Source organism: Suncus etruscus, chromosome 15, assembly GCF_024139225.1.
Source record: "Suncus etruscus isolate mSunEtr1 chromosome 15, mSunEtr1.pri.cur, whole genome shotgun sequence".
NCBI classification, from domain to species: Eukaryota; Metazoa; Chordata; class Mammalia; order Eulipotyphla; family Soricidae; genus Suncus; species Suncus etruscus.
In genome coordinates, this window is record NC_064862.1 from 57,569,046 (window position 1) to 57,590,867 (window position 21,822).

At 41.9% G+C, this 21,822-nt stretch overlaps 1 protein-coding gene across 2 annotated transcripts in view; it reads left to right on the forward strand.

The window, feature by feature from the left end:
* PRKCB (protein kinase C beta) overlaps nucleotides 1–21,822 on the forward strand; it is a 359,342-nt gene that overhangs the window by 153,232 nt on the left and 184,288 nt on the right. For both annotated transcript variants that reach the window (XM_049789114.1, XM_049789113.1), the window contains exon 3: nucleotides 10,907–10,989. In XM_049789114.1, coding sequence (XP_049645071.1) covers nucleotides 10,907–10,989 — 83 coding nt within the window. The remainder of the gene's footprint in view (nucleotides 1–10,906; nucleotides 10,990–21,822) is intronic.

Consider the following 21,822-nt stretch of genomic DNA (forward strand, 5'->3'; position numbering starts at 1 on the left):
AAGCAGGACGTGGCACATGTTTCCGCAGCTCAATACGTGTTGTCTCTTATTTAAGAAAAGGCTGGGCTTACCCAGAATTTGCCAAACAGGAATGAGGGGGTGTTTATTTGTATCACAAAATGATTTGGTTTGTTACTTTAAATAGCGGTCTACTACTTTTCTTTCAACTGTGTTTAGTTAATGGGAGTTTCACTTGTACAGCCTTACTGAGCACATTGTGAAAAGGAGAAATACCTGCTTTGGGAGTTTGTCTATTTTCAAACATTTGTTTCCAGATCTGAGTTAGTTAGCTGGAGTCCAGCCCAATGGAATTTGGCTTATGGGAAGACGACCTGAAAACACCCATCCTTTCAGTGCCAGATGTGCCATTCTTGGTATATGTGGTTGTGGTGATCATGTGTGTGTGTGTGTGTGTGTGTGTGTGTGTGTGTATGTGTGTGTATGTAAGTAGAGCTGCTACAAATTTGGTTGATTTGCTTCTTTTTCTATGATTGCTGATAGTTTTTATTTTCCTTCACCCAAGCATGAATTTATGTCAGTTATGTCCCAAGAGTTGCCTTTTATTTGAGACACTAGTAAATGAGAGAGGAATCCTCTTCCCTCGAAAAGCATAACAGAGGTGAAGATCCTAACTGATTGCAGGTTTAGAAGGAAATTCTAGCCAGAAGCAACTATTTGTTCAGAGAAAGGCAGGGAATTACTTTTCTAAATAGTTCTGGGTCAAAAACAAAATGTAGATCCTAATTATAGACTCTAGAAACTGTCAACAGTTGATGGCTCCAATTATAAAGCATAGAATGCAGCCAAAACTGTACTTAAAAGGAAGGTTTTTAGCCTCCATAGGTTTAAATGTTTAATGACATAGAGGGGAAGAAATGATCTGAGCAGTCAATTCAAGAAGCTTTCAAAAGAACAAGAAACAATAGCAGGCAGTATTTGTGGAATACTCATGTTCTGCTGGGTATAGTCCTGAGCATGGACTTATTCATTTCATTTTGACCATCCTGGCATGATGTGAGCACTGTTATCATCACTGCCAATTCCCAGAAAGGAAATTGAATCACACGGAGATAAGATAATGTGTCTAAGTATTAGAGTTTGCAGATGATGAATGCAGGATCCAAACCCAGATCTAGCAACCGAGTTCATACTTCTAATAAGTAATATCAGTACCAATATAAATAATGAAGACAAAAGTAGCAATCCATAAAGAAAAAAAATCCAGTGAAATTCATAAATATATCTATGAGTTTCTTCTTTAAGATGATAGAATAATGAAATTGCAACATAGAAGAGAAAATTCTGGAAAAAAATGTGTGTAAAGAAAGACTGAGACTGACCAGATGCCACCATCTCAGAAGAAGTGGAATATTAGCAGCAATTTCCAGGGAAATTTGAAGCCTCCAGTTTAGGTTAAGAAGAGAGTTGGAGGGCCCGGAAAGACAGCACAGTGGCGTTTGCCTTGCAAGCAGCTGATCCAGGACCAAAGGTGGTTGGTTCGAATCCTGGTGTCCCATATGGTCCCCCGTGCCTGCCAGGAGCTATTTCTGAGCAGACAGCCAGAAGTCACCCCTGAGCACTGCCGGGTGTGGCCCAAAAACCAAAAAAAAAAAAAAAAAAAAAAGAAGAGAGTTGGAGAGCTGGAGTAATAGCACAGCAGTAGGGCATTTGCCTTGAACATGGCTGACCTGGGATGGGCCTGGGTTCGATCCTTGGCATCCCATATGGTCCCCTGAGCCAGGAGTAATTTCTTAGTGCAGAGCCAGGAGTAACCCCTGATCGTCGCCGGGTGTGGCCCAAAACCAAACCAAACAAACAAACAACAAGAGAGTTTGGGTCGAAAGATAGCATGACTGATAGGTCACTTGCCTTACATGAGGCCAACCTGGACTGATCCCCAGCATTCTCTATGGTCTCCTAAGCACCACTAGAAGTGATTCATGGGTGCAAAGCCAGGAATAACCCTTGTGCGTCGCTGGATGTGTCCCCTCAAAAGAGTGGTGAAATTGGGGAGCTCTCAAAATGGGGGCTGGACTGTGTTTGTGACTCCTCATTGTATTAAAAGTTATAGATATAAAAATATGTGGGATAGAGGGAGGGGAAAAGCTTATTAATCAGGAAGGAAAAAAGAAAAATACAAATTGGGACATAGGATTTTATGCCTGGGAAATTCAAAGCAAATAGCTTAAAGTTTGTAAGCTACTATGAGTTTGCAAAAATAAATCTAAAGAAAGTGTATCTATTTCGTATTGGGGGGGTGGTTCTTGGTGGTGCATGAGGGTTATTATTAGCTCAGTGCTGAGGGGTTTCTTCAGGGACCCTGCAGTACTAGGGATCAAATCAGGGCTCCTGCATGAGAAGCACATGGCAGCCTGTTGGATTCATCTTCTTTGGCCTTGATTCTTATTTGTGGATAAGAACCAGGAAAACAAAATGAAAAGAATAGTATTAAGTACCCATAAGCTTTATAGTGCAGGACACCTTTCATCCTGAACATTTGTCAGGGATTTCACTTAAGCCTCAATTGATCGAACCTTGGATCCCAACATTGAAACTGGCCCAGTTTTCTGCACCAGCACCAGGAATCACACTCCCCATGAAGGAAGCCTAAATGCCACCTTAGTATCAACTTACTCCAGGGTAGGTTCATATGACACCTGATGATGAGGTTGATGAAACATCAACAACTCGCTCTACAGGCAGGTGTCCCTACCTCACCACCTAACAGTGAGATGGAATCAAAATGTTTTGTGACATCTGCCTTTGACTTAGGACCTGTGCAAAAAACCAAGATCTCTAATTACAGAAGACTGACTATGACATCCACAACTAAGTAGAACTTTTCCATAAAGAAAGACCTTGGGGTTGGACAATTAACATGCCTTGGAGCCTGTAGTCGCTCTTATGACAGTATATGTCATGGGTAGAGAAACCCTGTCTTTTGCCTTTTGGGGGAGGGGCATGGCTATTTACTTCCTAATTTCCCCAGTGCTTACTGTGCCTATGCAAAACAAAACAAAACAAAACTGCCATACTTGCCCCCTTCTTTTTCTTTCTTTTTTTTTTTTTTTTTATTCTTTTTTTTTCTTTATTTTTTATTTTATTTTATTTTATTTTATTGGTTTTTGGGTCACACCCAGCAGTGCTCAGGGGTTACTCCTGGCTCTATGCTCAGAAATCACTCCTGGTGGGCTCAGGGGACCATATGGGATGCTGGGATTCGAACCACCGACCTTCTGCATGAAAAGCAAACACCTTACCTCCATGCTATCTCTCCGGCCCCAGCCCCCCTCTTTTTCAATTTTATTTACACCTTCTAGATAGGGGTGCTCACTCTTTTCATACAAACTGGGAATATAAATCACTTTGTTTTACCTCATGTGTCTATGTCTTTCTATAAATTGAGAAAAGAAAAAAAAAGTAGAGCCCAGAGTGGGTCTTCAATTTTCAGTTATATTGGGTGGAAAAAAATGGTCAGAACTAAATCCCCAAGCCAAAGTCAACAACAATAGAACCAAGAGACACAAAATATAAGAAGCTAGACACAAAATGGACCTGTTATATTGGTAGACCCAGGGCTAAGGGTGGAGGTACGGGATGCATGCTGGGAACTCTGGTGGAGGAAGGTCAACACTGGTGGTGGGAATGGCCATAATTCACTGTCATTCTATGCCTGAAATACAACTATGAAGGACTTGTAATTCACAGTGGTCTCAATAAAAAAATAAAAAATTAAACTATATCTGAGAAAAAAAGAAAGAAAAAAGTCCAAATTACATTAACTTTAAAATGGATCCCTCATGTAAAATGAGGTTTGTAAAGAACCTATGGAGAAAACCAAAGCCTATTGGGAAATGTCAAATAATTTTATTTATTGTTTATTTGGTTTTTAGCCACACTCAGCAGTACTCAGAGTTTAATCTTGGCTGAGTGCTCAGGAATCACTCCAGATGGTTCTTGGAGGACCATAGGAAATGCTAAGGATTGAAACCAGGTCAGCCTCAGTGAAGGCAAGCCCTTTTATGTGCTGCACTATCTCTCCTACTTTTACATAAAATAGTTTTACAAGGATGCACCTTATTTCTGATAGAAAAACTCATTGGTATAAGTGTCAATTATTTTGAATTTTATTTTCAGTTTCTAAATTTTCCAATAATTTTTGGGGGATTGACTAAATATAATTCCAAAAAAAAATCCATTAGTGTTTTTTTAAAAGCTTGATAAACTGATTCTGAGCTCACTTGGAAGAATAAGCATACAGCGATTGCCAAGAAAATGTTGAAAATAAAGATAATGAGGGAGTTCTTGCTCTGCCAAGATATAACATATTATAAAGCTACTATAATTAAAACCCTTATTGCTGTACGACAAGACAGATCAGTAAAACAGAACCAGGCCCCATAGAGAGATGGTAGTATTTGTAATTATTTAGGATACAATAAAGTTGGCATTTGCAATCAGCAAGGAAAGAATGAATTATTCAATAAAAATGCTGAGACAATTGATTACCTATTTGTAAAATTAGATGTCTGTGTCATATCAGATATCAAGAAATTACAAATGAATTCAAGAGTTTAACATTCAAATGGTGTTCTATAATTGTTAAAAGTGGGGAGGGGAATACTTGGTAGACCATGGATGTAATGGGGTTCTTTTAAGAATAATTGGATTGAATATTTGGGTCTAGATTTTCCAGTTAATTAATTTACTTTTGGGAGGCATACAGATGGCAGTGCTCAGGACTTACTTTTGGCTCTGTGCACAGGAATCACTTCTGGGGGGGGGTATATGGGGTACTGTGAATTGACCCAGGTCAGCCACATGCAAGGCAAGCACCCTATCCACTGTCCTATCTCTTCTGGCTTTTCCTTCTATTGATTTAAAGTTTTTATAGATAGATAGATAGATAGATAGATAGATAGATAGATAGATAGATAGATAGATAGATAGGTAGGTAGGTAGGTAGATGATAGATAGATAGATAGATAGATAGATAGATAGATAGATAGATAGATAGATAGAGTGTTCCTATTGAAAATTCTATTCTGAGATGTCAGTTGCCCTAAGTCCCTCTGAGTCCCACTTCTTTGGACTCAGGTGTGCCTCTTCTTTTTGTGTTTCATTTCAGCAATGTTTCTTCCTCTGCATTTGGTGGCTGTACTCAGGTGATTACATTTCTGGTGGACAGGTAGCGCCTCTTGAACGTGTTAGGTGGCATTGGTGAGGTTGGTGTAATTGCACTTGCTGACATTTGCACAATGACAATATCACTCAGTGACACATTTCTTCAAATGTGTCCTGTTGTCCTATGATTCACAGCTGCATTCTCAAATGCTTCTCTTTGGGGAAATGGTTTTCTAAGTTGTTGTGTTCTGGAAGCATCTTTCTGTTATCTGCTCACTTCCATGCTATTTTGGCTGTGTCTGAGATGCTCAAGAGTGAATTTTCCTAAACCATTAAAGATTTTGGCTTCATCATATTCTAGAATTCAGAGTTGCAGATAAGGAATCTGATGTTGATGTGGCTCTGGCTCTTTGGTCAGTACCTTGGCTGGCCCTCTGCCTGCCTCTGGTGACTCTCAATGCTCTCAGAGCCTTGGGTCCCTTACCAGAAATGTTTCTTTTCTGTTTATACCTAGTGACACTTGGTAATTTTCCAATGGAAAGACTCACGTTTTAAGGGACATTTCTTCTGCCTTTTTTTCATGATCACATTCAATTCAATATTTTTTATGAATATTCTTTTAGATGGTTATTACACTTATTGATCTATTCAACAGATTCATATAATTTCTTTTATTATTTTCTTAGAAGTTCTTTTTGTTTGGGGCCATACCTGGCTTGCTTGGGGTTTATTCATGGTTCTCTGCTCAGAAATCACCCCTGACTGTGGTGCAAGGAATTGAACAGTGTGTAAGACAAGTAAGTGCCTTACCTCTTTCTCTGAATTATTTTAAAAACAGAATTTAGGGAAATTCCTTAATTTAGACTTCTAATTTTATGATTTTCTCATTAGCTATGTTGGTTCTATGATAAGTCCATCCTTTGCATTTCCAGTGTTGGCTATAGTATTTCCCTTCCCCTCCCCATTTGTTTTTTATTTGAATATCTGTTTTATTTAAAAAGGAAACACATATCAGTTGCATAACTAATTTGTGCTCATTGTAAGCTTTCAAGAAATATGGAAAAGTGAAAAGTTGAGACCTAAAAGTAATATGTACTACCCAGGTAAAAAGGTAATTGGCCTTTTTAATACTCATGTATTTCTCTCAGCATAGACAGATACAAGGGCATAGAGAGATACACATATTTTCTCTCTCTTTTCTTTCTCTCTGAAATGTCCTTAGAAAAAACTTCTTTTACCTCAACTCAAGCACAGAGCTAGGAGTAAGCTCCGAGTGCTGTTACGTGTAACCTCCAAACAAACACCTCTCCCCCCCCCAAGAAAACAAAATATATTTACCAAAGACAGCTAACATTAATAGTCAATGAAGTAAGCAAGAGAAAGATATTGGCCCCACTTTTGAGATCAATGGCCCCGGCCATTGAAATCATAAGTAAGTTTTATATATTTTGTTTCTCTTTTCTGTTTGTATGTTTTATTTGCCTGCCTAGCAAAAAAGGGGTTACTCTTGGCCCTGACTCAGGAATTACTCTTGATGCTCAGGGGACCATATGGGATGCTGGGTATCAAACCTGAGTTGGCCACATGTAAGTCAAGCACACTACCTGCTGGACTATTGCTCCAGCTCCACAGTTTTTATATTAAGCATACATAAAAGTTTACAAATAAGTGTAGTGAATTCTCCCTCACATGTGCTTCATTGAGTTTCAGTAGTGATCAGTCTTGATCCATGTTTCCCTCTCTATAGCTATAATTGCCCTCTTTCTATTCCTTCTTGGCTTACTGAATTTATTGGAATTGAATCATTTTACCCATTGAGATTCCAGAGTACATCCACAAAGATAAGTATTCTTTAAAGAAAATGAACACAAAATTACAATGATTTAATCTCAGTCATTTTTCATATCAAAAGGTGATAATCTGACCATATTCATATTTAGATTAAATTCCCCCTAAAGATCTGTATATCACAATTCGTTGATAAATGTTTAAGTATCTGTGAAGAACTTTCTCCTCTGCCCACACTTTTTTCTTTTTGAAGGTCTAATTTTTTTTCTTTTAGTTGCTTATAGTGGAGAACAATTTTAGATTTATAGAAAAATTGAACAGAAAGTACAGAGAGTTCTAATCTGCCCGCTCAACCTTCTTCCTGTCTCAGGCCCCCTATTATTAACATTTTTTCTGGAGTGATACATTTCTTACAGTCAGAGAGCCAATTTTAACAGCTTATGATGAATTGAAACCTACAGTTTGTATTAGGAGTCATTCTGCTATATATTCTTTATTAATAAATGTCCCCACCACTACAGTATTTATCGTACAAAATAACTTCTGTCCCAAAGTCTGTCCTATCCTCTCACACTTTATTTGTTAAAGAAATTACCTCGCTATGTTGTAGTTTTCCATCTTCCAGTGAGTTTTTTGGTTTTCTTTGTGGTGGACTTATTTTGGTAACCATAATGGGTAACAGGGATTGAATTTGGCTTGGCTGTCTGCAAGGCAAGCACCTTACTATCTACCAGGCAAGTCCCTGCTATACTATCACTCCAGCCCCAATATTTTTATTGCTATTGTTATTTTATGATTGTCACATTGCATCCTTTATTATGTGCCTTTGTCATTTGTATTTTATTTAAGTTGGTGGTCACATCTAAAGGTGCAAACCAAGCTAGAGAAAGTAGAGATATTAAACATTTACCTTGTATGCTACCATCTTCAGTTCAAATTCTGTCCAAGATTCACACCAACCCAGGGGTGAACTCTGAGTCCCACTGGATGTGGTCCCAACATCCTTCCTATCCCATTCCCCAAAGAAAGAATGTACCAACTGATTGTGGTTAGATTATTGAACTGGAGGCCTTGCTGATGCAGGTGCACTTTAATGGACTCTGTGATGTCATCACTGCCCAGCACGGTCGGTCCTTTAGGGGGATTCTGAGTCGTTTCCTCCAAAATGGTGCCCTCCCTTAACACATACAGCTTAGAGTTTAGAAAAGTAGATTAAAACACCAATATTATGGGGCCGGAGAGGTAGCATGGAGGTAGGGCATTTGCCTTGCATGCAGAAGGATGGTGATTCGAATCCCTGCATCCCATATGGTCCCCCGTGCCGGACAGGAGCGATTTCTGATCATAGAGCTAGAAGTAACCCCTGAGCACTGCCAGGTATGAGCCCAAACCCCAAACAAACAAACAAACAAACAAAAACAAAAACAAAAAAACCCCACCAAAATCTCATCAGAAGATCAGAACTCCCAAGATCAGTTTTCTATAGTACAGATTCTTTGATGACCTCTTTGAGTTGCTATAGTCTCAATATAATGGTGCTGCAGCACATTATGCAAATGCAGCACCGATGCATTTAGGTTCTACAGATTCACGTATATGCTAGTGTGTATTTGTGGGAAGACTGTGAAAACACCAATGTAAACACTGTTGTTTCCATCTCTGCCCTCACGTCTAGTAGAGATGAAGGTGTGGGTCTGAATTTCCATTTAGTCTCGGCTTCTGCACACCCTGTATGTTCTATACATTTCTTAAAGTCCGATTTGGTGTTTAAGCATATATATTTTTATTCATTATGGCCTTAAAAATGAGCCAGCTACTTCCTCTGTTGCCTGATCTAAGAAATAATGCCTGTTCTTAAATCAGTGGAAGACCAAGTAATTTAAACAATCTGTGTGGGAATATAATGTTGAAGTGGCTCCTAAGCAATGCTCAGTGAATCCAGGAGTGCCACTGGCAATTCTTGGCCAACTCAACTGTGGGTTCAAGGCGAGAGCTTGAGGTTGTGATACTACTCCAGCCAGTGCTGGTGATACTCAGGCTACTCTGGCAGTGCTGAGAGCCTTCAGTTCTGTTCCAAATGCAGTGTTTGGGAAGATTTATGTAATATAAGGAATTGAACTTGGATCAGGCACATTCCAGACATGTACCTAACTGTTATGTTGTCTTTAAGCTCTGGTAATAGAATTCTAAACATTTGTGATCTTTATGTTTTGCTTTTTTTGTTTTGGAGGCCATATTTGGCAGGACTCAAGAGCTTCTTCCTGGCTCTGTGCTCAGGAAAAACTGTTAGTGGGATTTGAGAATACCCAGGATTCCAGAAATTAAGCTCAGGCTGGTTGTGTTCAAGACAAGCATCATATCTCCTGTACCATCTCTTGTACCTACCTATCCACGTCATCTTTGATGAGGCTATCTAGAAGCATATTAGATATATGCTTTTTAATTTTTTATTCTTTTTTAGTAAAGGCTATTTATTTGTGATATCTATATTTTAATTAAAAAAAAAAACCCTCACCAGTGCAACTTTCCCATCACTAATATCCCAAGTGTCCCTCTTCCCCACCCCACCCCCGCCTGTGCTCTAGACAAGCTTTCAACTTCCTTTATTCAGTCACATTTTGTTATGATGGTTCTCAGTGTAATTATTTCTCTAACTAGCATAAATATATGCTCTTTTTTTTTTTTTTTTTTTTTGGTTTTTGGGCCACACCCGGCGATGCTCAGGGGTTACTCCTGGCTGGCTGCTCAGAAATAGCTCCTGGCAGGCACGGGGGACCATATGGGACACCGGGACTCGAACCAACCACCTTTGGTCCTGGATCGGCTGCTTGCAAGGCAAACGCCGCTGTGCTATCTCTCCAGGCCCAATATATATGCTCTTTTTAAATAAAATTGTTTTTACTTCATTTAAACATAGTGTTTTGCAAACTTGTTCATAATACAATTGTTTCTGGCATTCTATGTTCCAACACCAATAGCCGGTGTAAAATTCCTTTTATTATTGCTTCCAGTTTCCCATCCACCCCCAAACCTGCCCTCTTGGCAGCCATGAAATAATTTGCTTTATATTGCTTGTTACAACTGAATGCTAATGGAATTATCAAAAAGTTCAGTAAAAGAAAATTTGTGAAAATTGTTATATCTCACAAGAGGGTCAGTAAGTCAGGAGGTTTACTTTGTTGCTAGTTGAATTTTTGTTTGTGTGGCTTTGTGACTTTGTGTGGCTTCTACGCTACTTTTACATCTAATTTGGTGCCTCCCCACTGGGAAAACTTTGGAGGTATTGCACAGCCACATAAGTGGCCACACATCCCCAAAATTCCAGGATTTGTGGAGCTGAGCTGATGAACTGACATGGCAGTGGTTGTGGGATATGTTTGTGGTTGCTGGGGCTCCCAGAATACAGAGAAGTGGAAGGGAGATTGAAAGCTTCCTGCACTCACTCTAAAAAGACTCAGAGATCACATCCCCCAAACCAGCATCCCTGAGTTCTTGTCTCTGCAGAGATTAGTGGAAAAGCAGTGAAGTTATGGCATGGGCTATGATTGTGGGTTGTGGAAGTGCAGCTGCAGAGGGTTTGGCAAGGTAGGAACTTGTTGCCCCAAGTTCTTTGCTGTCCCCTGCCAGAGCACCCCAGGGTTTTCAGCTGTAAGAATGGTGTGCTCATGAATTTTCATGGCTTGACTTACATCTCTTTTGAGGATAAGATTAGTCTGTAGCTGGCCGATGAACTGACATGGTGGCTGTGGTGGGACATGTCTGTGGCTGCAGAGGCTTCCAGAAGTACAGAGGGGAGGTTGCCCTCCCTCACTCCAAGAAGACCCAGAGTTTAGGTATCTGATCTGCGGGGTATAGTTCAATGTGGCCAAGAGAAACTGTCCACAGATAGGGTTGGAAGTTGTCTTGTTCATTTTGATGAAAGCTTTGTCTTGAGGTCCAGGTTTATTAAGGTCTTCCTTCCTCACTCCCCTCTCCTTTGTTTTCTCTTTTGTAGTCTGCTGTTTCGTTGTGCACAAGCGGTGCCATGAGTTCGTCACTTTCTCCTGCCCGGGTGCTGACAAGGGCCCTGCCTCTGATGTAAGTATCAAGCACTGGACCCTCTCTGTGCACAGATGATGTTTCTTTTTGGGGTAAGTGCAGGTGAGGAGGCCAAGAAAGCATGGGCCCAGATGTCCTCCAGTCTTATTTAACTCTCTTTTTCTGGCCATGTGTGATGTACTGTTCACAATAGCTTATGCACACATCATTGGCACACTACATCCACCATAAGGGGTGTCCCAGAAGAGGTTGGAGGTGCAGAAATCACTCCCAGGAATACTCAGCCAACTGGATGGGTGGTCAGTGCTCCAGCATAATATCTCTGTGGGCTGCTGATTACAGCAGTGCTGGGGTGAGGGTCTTCAGGGGTATACTGGTAGTGCTTGGGGAACATGTGATAAAGGTGATCAGACTCAGGTCTTTGCTTATGCAAAGCCTGTCCATGGCTCCTGAGAACTCTCTGTCTCAGGGTTTTGGATTTGAATGGAAATGGAACAAAATATGTTGTAAAGAGGTGTCACTAGTCACTATACCTGAAGCCAGAGTCCCTTATATGATTTACTTTATCTTCAAAATTGGGACACCCCTCTCAGGAGTTCTGGGGAGGGGTAGTCACAGTGCCCCTTAGAGCTCTTCGTTAAGGATTTCTTGAGATGAAGGCCCAAGAACAAGAAGTAAATGGGCTTACCTCCGCTACTATTTCCCCAACATTATAGCTACAATGATATATAATTGCTAAGTCAAACAGACAAACAACATTGGTTTCAATCATTATGAATTATTTGAACAGAGTTCAGGGGAAAATGAATTTAGTGGTGGTTCAATCATACTGGTGACATTAAACTGTCTACTTAAAGGAATGAAAGTTATGGAAGAGATTACTTGCTTGAAGGAAAATATTAAGGAATGGATGCTGTAAGGCTATTACCAGAGTCTTGGTATCAGGTTTTCTGTGATTTGCTACCTTGTTAATTGCCTGCCCATAGCCATCCAGAAACTTCTGGGGCACCTGGGAGTCCTTTGGGCTAGGCTCCCTCTTTCTGAAAGAGAAGGTTCTCCTTCCTGCCCTGGCAGGCCTTGCATTTCTGAGCATTTCATGTACAAAGTTTCATCATCTTTGCTGGATCATGTGCTGGAGATGTGGTCTGTAATCAGAACCAAGGCCAAATGAAAGAGTTGGAAAAACCTGAGTCACTGGAGACTTGATAAACTGCTGAGTCAAGCTGAACTAGCCCATCCCAGGCTGCCTCTAGGGATAAGTAGTTCTTTTTTCCTGAGTCTCCTTTGGGGTTAATCCGCCACCAAAAGTACCCTGATAGAAGTTTCTTTTTCACACATTTTTTCCCTTATTGTGCAATGAGCCAAACTCACTACACCCTCTGTGCAACCATCCCCCCTAGTTCTCTTGGTCTCTTCCTGCTTTGGTTCACCCTCCTTGGATTTTCTCTAACCAATGTATCCCCATGACTGGTCCTGCCTTTATCCATTGAGCCTTGGTATCTGGACTTCCAAAATAAGATGCTGATATTTTCTGCCATTGAGTGTGCTCAGCTTTTGGTCTTGACAAGAGCTCTTGGCAAGTTTTCATCTAATATTTTGTTGCAAATCTGGGTGGCCAGGTTGGGATGTGGAAAGAGAGGCACATTCCTGTTGCCACAGCAAGACAAACCCTCTAGAAATTATGCACAGTTACTTTGGAAAATGGGGTCATCAAGTTGAAGAAGTGCAAGTAAAGTGAAACAACTCAATGTAGGCTCTAGAAATGAAGATGGGACTGTCTTGTTCTCTACACTCCTGGCTTTTTAAATACAATTTCTTCACTCATCCCTAGAAATACAGCAAGACTTTTTGGGGGTGTTTGTGGTGAATGGGGTGATGGCAGCTTGTTTATATTATGATTCTTGAGTATCTCTGCTTGTTCATACAGATTGAGGCTTGGTTCTCCAAGAGCTGCCTAGAGAATAGTGTCCTCCAATTCTCTCTGCATTCATAGACTTTCCTTGTTGTCTGAGATGGGACCAAAACTCAGCTGAAACTAATTTGAGTGCAAAGAAGAAATGTTCTTCTGCTAATGAGAAAATCATGGGGTGAAGGAATATGGGAATCTGTGACTCAAGGACTGAAAACAGTCCTCAGAAATCTCTCCCATTCATGGCTCAGATGCCCTCCATCGCAGTGTTAATTTCTAGAAAGCACATGGCTGAAACAACTTTGGTCTTGATCTTCTCAATGGTGCAACTTTGGGGTGAGAGCTCAAGACTCATTGGTCCCAGGTAATGAGAAGGATGCAGATGCTGAATGGCCTGGTATGGGCCCCACATCTTCTCCTGTCCAGGAAGGTGTGTGTGTGTGTGCTTATATGATAATTTGAGTGAGAGGGAGAGGTGATCCCTCAAAGAAGAACTTCAGGAGCAGCAGTGTGTCCTAACTGGAAGCATGACCTGTGCATGGAGCTAGCACCTGAGGCTCATACTTTGACCTTAGTCTCTTTTGTACCTTGGATATCTTAGCTGAAACATACACACATTAGTAGTTGCTGTCTTCTGTTGATAGGTGAACACACTCAGAAATGCTCAGGGATTATTCCTGTCTCTGCAATCAGTAGTTTCCCTGAACAGTACAAAGGGTAACATATAGGATACCAAGGATTGAATCTGCGTTAGTCTCATAAACAGCAAGTACCCTATCTGTTGTAGGAGAATTAAGTGTATTCTTTTTGGTGTATTTGTGCCATATCCATTATTCCTGGATCTATGCTGAGTAGTAATCCCTGGAAGTCCTTGGGGGACAATATGAGGTTCTGGGAATTCAAATCAGGATCAGCTGCATGCAAGACAAACATCTTACCTCCTGTACTATCTGTCTGGTCTAGGCGTGTCAAATGTATTCTTATCCATAAACACTTTTGGGCCTCCTGTCAGGTATCTCACAAGAACTTTCTGTATGAAGATGGAGAGGACAGTTGTCATGAAAGGCAGCACTCACACACTGAGCAGGGAGCAAAGATATGTCTACTTATTTTGTCTAAAAAATGAACCCGTGCCTTGCCTACCCCTGACATTCCTGCTTGGGAATGTGGAGAGATCCTGAGTCATCTGAGTACACTCTCAGAATGGCTGTGATGCCCAGCTGTTCATTGCCTGGGACATGGAGGAGCAGGCTGGGCTCCCTGCCGCCAGCAGGCAGAGCTCTTGGCAGCCTCCCTAGACTGATTCTATCTCTGGACACGGTTCCAACAAATCTGATTGGCACCAAGGGTGATGAATTAGTCCAGACTTCTGAACTGGCTTGAATCAGTTCATTGACCTTTGTTTGTGTATGGTTGGAGGAATGATTAAAGATCTGGCCACACCTGCTCTCTCACCTGGGCAGCCCTTTTTTGGTGGCCCCTGAGACTCACGCTAGTGTAATCAAATGTCTTCTTCTAGTGACCTTGAGGAACAAGTGTGCAGCAAGCTCCTGACACACTGAGTCCAGTCCCTGTCCATGATGAAGGAGAAAAATGAGCCTACTGGGCTCCACTGTCTATCCTCTAAGTCCAATTCCCCCACTGCTAAGAATCTAATAAGAAGTAATGTCCTTGACCTCTTCCTACTGACAGAACAGTTAGGCACATTAGGTTGCCTGAAGTCAACTAATCAACCAGGTCAGTCCTGGTGAACCCAAACATTGAATCAGTCATTTGGTGCCCATGGGTCAAGTAAAAAAAATATGGGTACTCTATTGGGGAACCTCAAGAAATAGCAAAGTTGTTGATGGTATTCTGGTCATCTTTTGCATCTTCCAGTTTCTTGGGGTCATCTCACTTACATCTGTTATCTGTGGACTTCTTTTTATTTAATACATTTATTTATTTATTTATTTATTTATTTATTTATTTATTTATTTATTTATTTATTTATTTATTGGATTTTGGGCCACACCCAGCAATCGATTACTCTTGGCTCTATGCTCAAGAATCACTCCTGCTGGTGCTCAGGGGACTATAAGGTTGCTGAAAATTAAGTTTGGGTCAATTTCATGTAAGGCAAATGCCATCCTTGCTGTCCTATTGCTCGGGTCTCCTCTTAGGACTTATTTGAGAAACCAAGTCTTTGGGGCTCCCACTAGCATTGTGAATGAACATTGCAAGCTCTCAGCATTCAGCATACAAACCATGAGCCTGGACTCCTGAAAGACCATCTGAGATTCAGAAAGGTGAGAAGTTGTGTGCCTGAAGAGTCTAGTGAGACACTGACCCCAGGGGAAGTCTTTGTACGTGAAGTCAAATGTGTGATCAATGAGTGGATGGTCCAGGCTGCCTTCACATCGTGAGGTGGCATCTCCTCCTCAAGCTGGCTTGTTTGCATGATGGTTTCAAGAATTCCTGGAATCCCAGAAGGCATTCCCAGTGCATCAATTTTGGATGGAGCTGTGCTTCCTGTATGGTCCTGTGATGCAGACAGAGCTATCTTATGGCCTAGCATAGAGTCAAGTGTTGGATTACAGTCTCAAGGCTGGAAAGAAGCAAAATATCCTGGGCTAATGTTCTGCATATCCTCTTAACCCAAGAGGTCTCAGCAGAGAAGGAGGCCTGGAAACCATCTCTGGACAATATAAAGGTTGTGCAGGTCAGAGTCATAGATAGTATAATAGTTAAGTCCTCTGAAGTTAAGTACATGCAGCTAACCTGGGATTGATCCCTGTCACAGCATATGGGCCTATGACCCCTCCCAGGAATGATCCCTGAGGGCAAGGCCATGAATAAGCCTTGAGTGCATCCAATGTGGCCCCAAAATCAAACAGATACACGAATAAATAAATAAGATGTGCAGATCTTAATATAGTCCCTTGAGTTGTGGATGGGTTCATGAAGTGAGGGCACCTTGCTAATTCCAGGCCATTTCCCTGGTGGGTCTGACCTCCTCCAGTTACCATAGGAAGTGAGGCACCTTACTGATCATGACTAAACACAATGTAGTTAAGAATGTGGCCTATGAGGCCATAGAGAGGTAGCTCAGGTTAGACACATTCCTGGCACAAAATTAACTTGAGTTCAAACCTCAAGCCTTAAGCCTCACCAGTGATTTCTGGGTCCCTGAGCACAGAACCATGATTAAGCCCTGAACACAGTCACATGTAGCCTAAAAACCAAATTGAAAAATAAAATATGGGCTGTGAAGTGAGACAGATATCTGAGTTTACAAATTGAGCTATCTTAGAGGGGACCTTGGCATGTCGTTTTGCTTCTCTCTGAGTCTGTTTTCTTGTTGAAAAGTTGGGGTAATAGGGATAACTACATAGAGCAGCTACAATAATTTCCTAAATGTTCTTGTAGGGAGAGCAGGTTTACACTAAGAAAGGATGAGCAGCAAAGGGATCAAAAGCTGTTGCCCCACAGTGCTTGGGCTGACCTGTCCCATAAGAGCTCTAATTTTTTGTTTTATAATGTCTTAATTTTTTTATTATAACACTGTGATTTGCCAAGTAGTTCACAATACAGTCATTTTAGGTATTAAATACTCAAACACCAATTGCCACCACCAGTGTGACCTTCCTTTCACCAGTGTCCCCAATCTCTCACCCACTAAACCCAGCCTGTCCCATTGCAGGCACAAACAAATTTACTTAATATTGTTCATATTATTTGTTCCAACACTAAGAAAAATGGAATGTCTTAGGAAGAACTTAGATCAATAAGGGTTCATTTGAAATAATTTTTCAATCTCACCACAGTGTCACTAAAGTCATTGTCTTAGGATTTACTCAATGGTGGTTGGTGCTAGTTTAGCCTTCTGTGTTACTGCTCCAAGCTTGGTGGTCTTTTAGGTAACTTTTCTGTCAGATTTCCTGTGATTCTACTGGGATGACACAAATATGAAATTTTAGGGCCACACAAGCAGTTGTGAAGCCTAGGATCTGTAGATCTTGAAACAATTTGGTGGTTTTGTAGTTTGATAAGGTTAAGTCATGGAGCTGGGTCAGATGATGTTGGATTGTCTGTGAACTGCTGTGTTCATGCAGAAAGGAGAACCTGTCCCTACTTATTCTGAGAAGGCCTCAGAGGGATCAGCTGGACCAGACTACTTAGGAAAGGTCACAGCCATCATTTTCTTTTGGAGCTTAGTAGAGGAACTGAGGCATTTTTCTGTGGGGAAGATGGAGGGTGTGGGCAGAAGCTACTGGGTTTTCTGGTGGTAGGGGTGAAGGTTGGGGAATGTGCTGTGGGGGAACATGGTCTGTCCCTCATTCTGCCACATCATGCTCTTGGTGCAAGTCACTAGGACAGTTCCAGCTTCCTACCACTCCCTGATCATGGCTTGCCAAGAAGGCTCTTCTGGTTTCCTGCAGAGCTCTCCCTCATGAGGGAATTGCTGTTGGCATTTCTGTGTTGGCCCAGGCTCTCAGATGGTTGAGTGCAAGGCTAAGAAAAAACCTGGACCTCTCGCCAGAAAATGCTGGTGTCTGATTCCAGTGCTGTCGGTGACTGCTCCAGCCTCTTGGGAAAGGATTTCAGCTCTTTAACCTTGAGTGTCTCTCCTCAAAATGAGAATAGAAACACCTGAACCATCATGTGTGTATGTGTGTGTGTATTGTGTGTGTGTGTGTGCACGTGCACATATGAACACTCTTGAAAGGTTAATTGTGACATACACTAAAAAGCTGCCTAAGAAATGGTTTTATAAATTATTCATCAATACCTGGAGAAGACTCTCTTATTGAGAAAGGAGTGTAGGAGCCAGAGCAATGCTATAGCATGTAGGATGCTTGCCTTGCATGCAGTCAACCCAGCTTTGATCCCCAGCACCTCATGTTTCCTAGAGTGCTGAGTATTCAGGTGTGGCCATCTTGATATAATGACAGTTGAACCTAGACATACACCTGGATATGCCCCTTGTACATGCCCCTGTCTAGCCAGGTATAAAAGGAAAACTTGGACATTACGTATGGGTGCAGGTTAGTGATCAAAGCAGTGCCTGCTGGTCTCCCAGGGGCCAGAGATAAAGTGTCAGAGAGATGCTGCCTGTTTTGTTTCTATCTCTTTTTCTCGAACTTGGGCCTCTCCCTGTGTCTGGTGAATTTTCATCTCTCTCTCTCTCTTTCCCTCTCTCCCTCCCTCCCCTTTTGCTCTCTGTCTCTCTCTCTGTCTCTGTCTCTCTGTCTCTTTCTCTCTCTCCCCCACCCCTCTCACCCCTGGAGTGGCAGGGGCAGGCCTTAGTCTCCAGGAAGAATAAAAAGTACACTTGATTTCTCTTTCTCTCCTCTTTCTCTCTCAGTCCCAGCTGGGCAGTCACTACAAATTGGCACCCCTGGGTTTGCATGAGGTCCTACCTGGCAGCCGGGCCCCATGGGCCCCTGCAAGCCTCAAAATACCAGGCCCTGCCAGCCTTGGGCCTCTGCAGCCTTGTATCAGCTGAGCAGCAGGTGGGCTTGCAGCTTACCGTAATTACTGCAGCAAGGGATTCTACAAAATACAAATGGCCCAAAATACAAATAAGGAAAAAAAAGAAAGATAAAGGAAAAAGGGGTATAGAAGTAATACAGAGAGAAAATACAGGGGTTAAGGTGCTTCTTGCTTTACACATGGTCCTACCCCAGTCTGATCCCTGGCACTCCCTATGTTCCCGAGAATCATCAAGAGTGATCTCTGAGCACAGATCCAGAAGTGAAGTACTACCAGTGTGGCCCAGAGGTCAAAATAAGTAAAGAAATGAATAAAACAATAAAAGAGATGTAGATTTTTCCCCAACATTCTAAGAGTCATAGTTTTATTAAGAAAGGCTTCTGGGTCAGAGCTGGTTTGTCTAAAGATTCTTTTGTCAACCTGTCATGGTCTGAGGAGAAACTTCATCTTCCAATTATGATCAGCTGAAGAAATTTAGTGCCATGCCAACTGCCCGCTTGGCTCCATCACTAATTCTGACTTGGGGAAGAAGATGGCTACTAATGTGGAGTGTATTTTGCATCTTTTAATCAAGTCTTACTTTATGGAGAAATATATTCAGAATGATAAATCCTGTGTTAACTGTTGAGATTTAATCAAAGGACAATAAAACAAAAATTAAAAAAGAATCTGTTACATTTTGACATTAACAAAGACATAAATGCTAATGTGTTTGAAATTCGCCTGGAAACGGATGCTTTGCAAGGAAACTTGAAACAGTTAATAGTGTTGCAAGAGGAAAGTGAAAACCAGCATAGGCAAATAACCACGAGTGAAATGAGAACATCACCCTGGAAATGCATTTTTCTCCCCAAGCCCTGCATTAATTGACCCCATGAGTAGATTATTTTCAACTTCAGAGAAATGAAGGATTTTCTGGTGATTGTAAACAGCGTTGGATGGCAAAGGAAAATTGAAGTTTCACTCTGAGTGAGAGAAATCCAATTCAGATTCACAATAGGAATAGGCTCAGGGGAAAGATATTGAAGTTGGAATAAGGGCTTCAGATACTGGCATCAAAGCTGCAGTCCTTGTCAGTCAGATTCTTGCTGTATCAGTTTATGCTGTGTAACAAATCAACCTCAAACATGGTGACTTAGCCCTGCATTCACGGATTTCTCCTGAGTTTGTGGGTAGCTTGAGTCATTCTTCTGCACTTTCTTTTCTATAGTAGACCCTGTTGTATCAGCCAGTGACTTGGCTGGTGTTGGATTCCTAGATAGGAATTCTAATTCAATTCTAATGGGGTAGGAAAGCTTCTTCCTCCTCAGAAAGCAATTCCTGTACCCAGCAGCCTCACCTACAATTCTTGTCACTCTGACACTCTGCCAATAGCTGGCATTTGATTACACTAGTGACTTGTAAGACTGTCCCAGCCTTCATTCTTGAGCTATTGGTCACCAGCCCAGATCCATGTGTTTCTGGCCTTTAACCAGAGATTCTCATGACCCAGTCCTTGGATTGGCTTTGTTTGTAAGACTTACTCAGAACTCAGGAAAACTATTTCCACAACTAAATACTAGTTTCTCATGAGAGGCCCTAACTCAGGAAGAGCCAAACGGAAGTGAAAAAGACAGCAAGTGTGGGGAAAGGCCACACAGGTCCTGGAGTCTCTCTCCACACACCACTCTCCCCAAATCACCACCCCAGAGTCTCTGCAAACCCTGGCCTTTCAATTTTGCTCATGGAGACTTTGGTGCATGGGCATGGTTGGTTGGTTAAACCACTGGCTTTTGTTGCTTGAACTCTTCCCTCCTTGGAAACCAGTGGGTGGTGTGCTGAAGGTTTCAACCATCTAATCACTGGTTGGTTCCCCTAGCAACCAGCTCTCATCTTAGTTGCTTTCCAGAAGTTACCTTATTAACATAATAACAAAAGACACCTTTAATGCTCTCATCTGCAGGAAATTCCAAGGATTTTTGGAGTCCCTGAAGATCAGATATCTGTTTCTTCTTAGAAATGGCAATATCCCAGCTGTCTCGCTGATCGCCAATTTGCAGAGTATAGGCTTAAGTCCTCCCTGTCACCTTTTTGTAGTTTCTTCTTTCCAGTTTTAGCGAATCCACCCACTGGTCTCAGGCCTGTGGGAAACCCCCCAATCACAGGTGCTTTAAGTCTTTGTGTTCTATTATGGCCACCACCACATTCAAGGATAGAAAAACAGACCTTCCCTGTAGCTTCTCACTACCAAGGGGCTGCCTGGAATGGCCATTCTGCTGTCTTTGACATGGCCTCTCTCTCACCTCTGTGCCTGTGGTCTTGTGTGCCCTTCCAGAACCACTTTATTTTTTTCCCTGAGAGATGGGTCAACTGTGTGTGTGTGTGTGTGTGTGTGTGTGTGTGTGTGTGTGTGTGTGTGTGTGTGTGTATAACTTCTACCCTCTGACTTCTGGTAGGAATCAAGGGGTTAAAGGCAGCTTGGAGCAGACTAGAGTGCTCAGTATCTTATCATGGACTTGCCCTGACTCTTCCCCTTGACAGAAAGCTCTGCTCTTGTTTGACTTTGGGCCACACCCGGTATTGCTCTGGTGTTACTCCTGGCTCTGCACTCAGAAATCACTCATGGCAGTGCTTGGAGAGCCATATGAGATGCAAGGGATCAAACCCAGGGCTGCCACATGTGAAGCAAGTGCCCTACCTACTGTATTATAGCACCAGTCTCTGCTTTTGTAAAGACAATTTTCCTTCTACAGTTCTCTCCCTTTGGATCCCAGGAGCTACTTGATTTCCTTGTCCCTTAGCTCTGTAATGCCCTTTGGTTTTCTTTGCCCCTAAGCCCCCAATTACAGCATGATCTTCAACACTTTTCTCACAACTATATACCTAGCCCTTTTCTGAAGTTATCCTTAAGCTCTCTTAAGTCATTTGTTTATTTTTGTTCGTTTAGGGGCAAGTCAGGGACTCTCACTGATTTGTTCTTGCCTCAGTTGTACTAGCTGTAGATTGAACATGTATAAAAAGATCTGTCAGCTGGGTTATAGTTGGCCACATGGACAGAAAGAAACCAGCAAGGAAGAAACTAACGTCTACCCCCTGATTTATAGTCAGTCTCAGGGAAAGGTTCTGATTGGTTGGTTCTCTGTGAGGGGGCTGTGTTTTTCAGGTCTAGTTCATATGGCATCCATGAGGCAGTAAAGAAAAAGAAGGGAAGGCACCTCAGAGGTAGAATATTTGCCTTGCATGTTTGAGGCCTGGGATTCAATCCCTGACATTGCCACCAAGTTTAAAAAAAAATCAGAGGAAGAGGAAATGGGGAACTTGGATCGACTGACAGCTTCCGTGGTTACCGAAGATTTGAATAGACACTTCTCCAAAGAGGACACACATTAACCATCTGGGAAATGCAAATAAAGATTACACCTCACACCTGGGACTCCATTTCTCCATTTCACAGCAGCTCGATCAAAAAAGCAGTGTAGAAGGCTTGGAGAATTGTTGGCAATTATGTG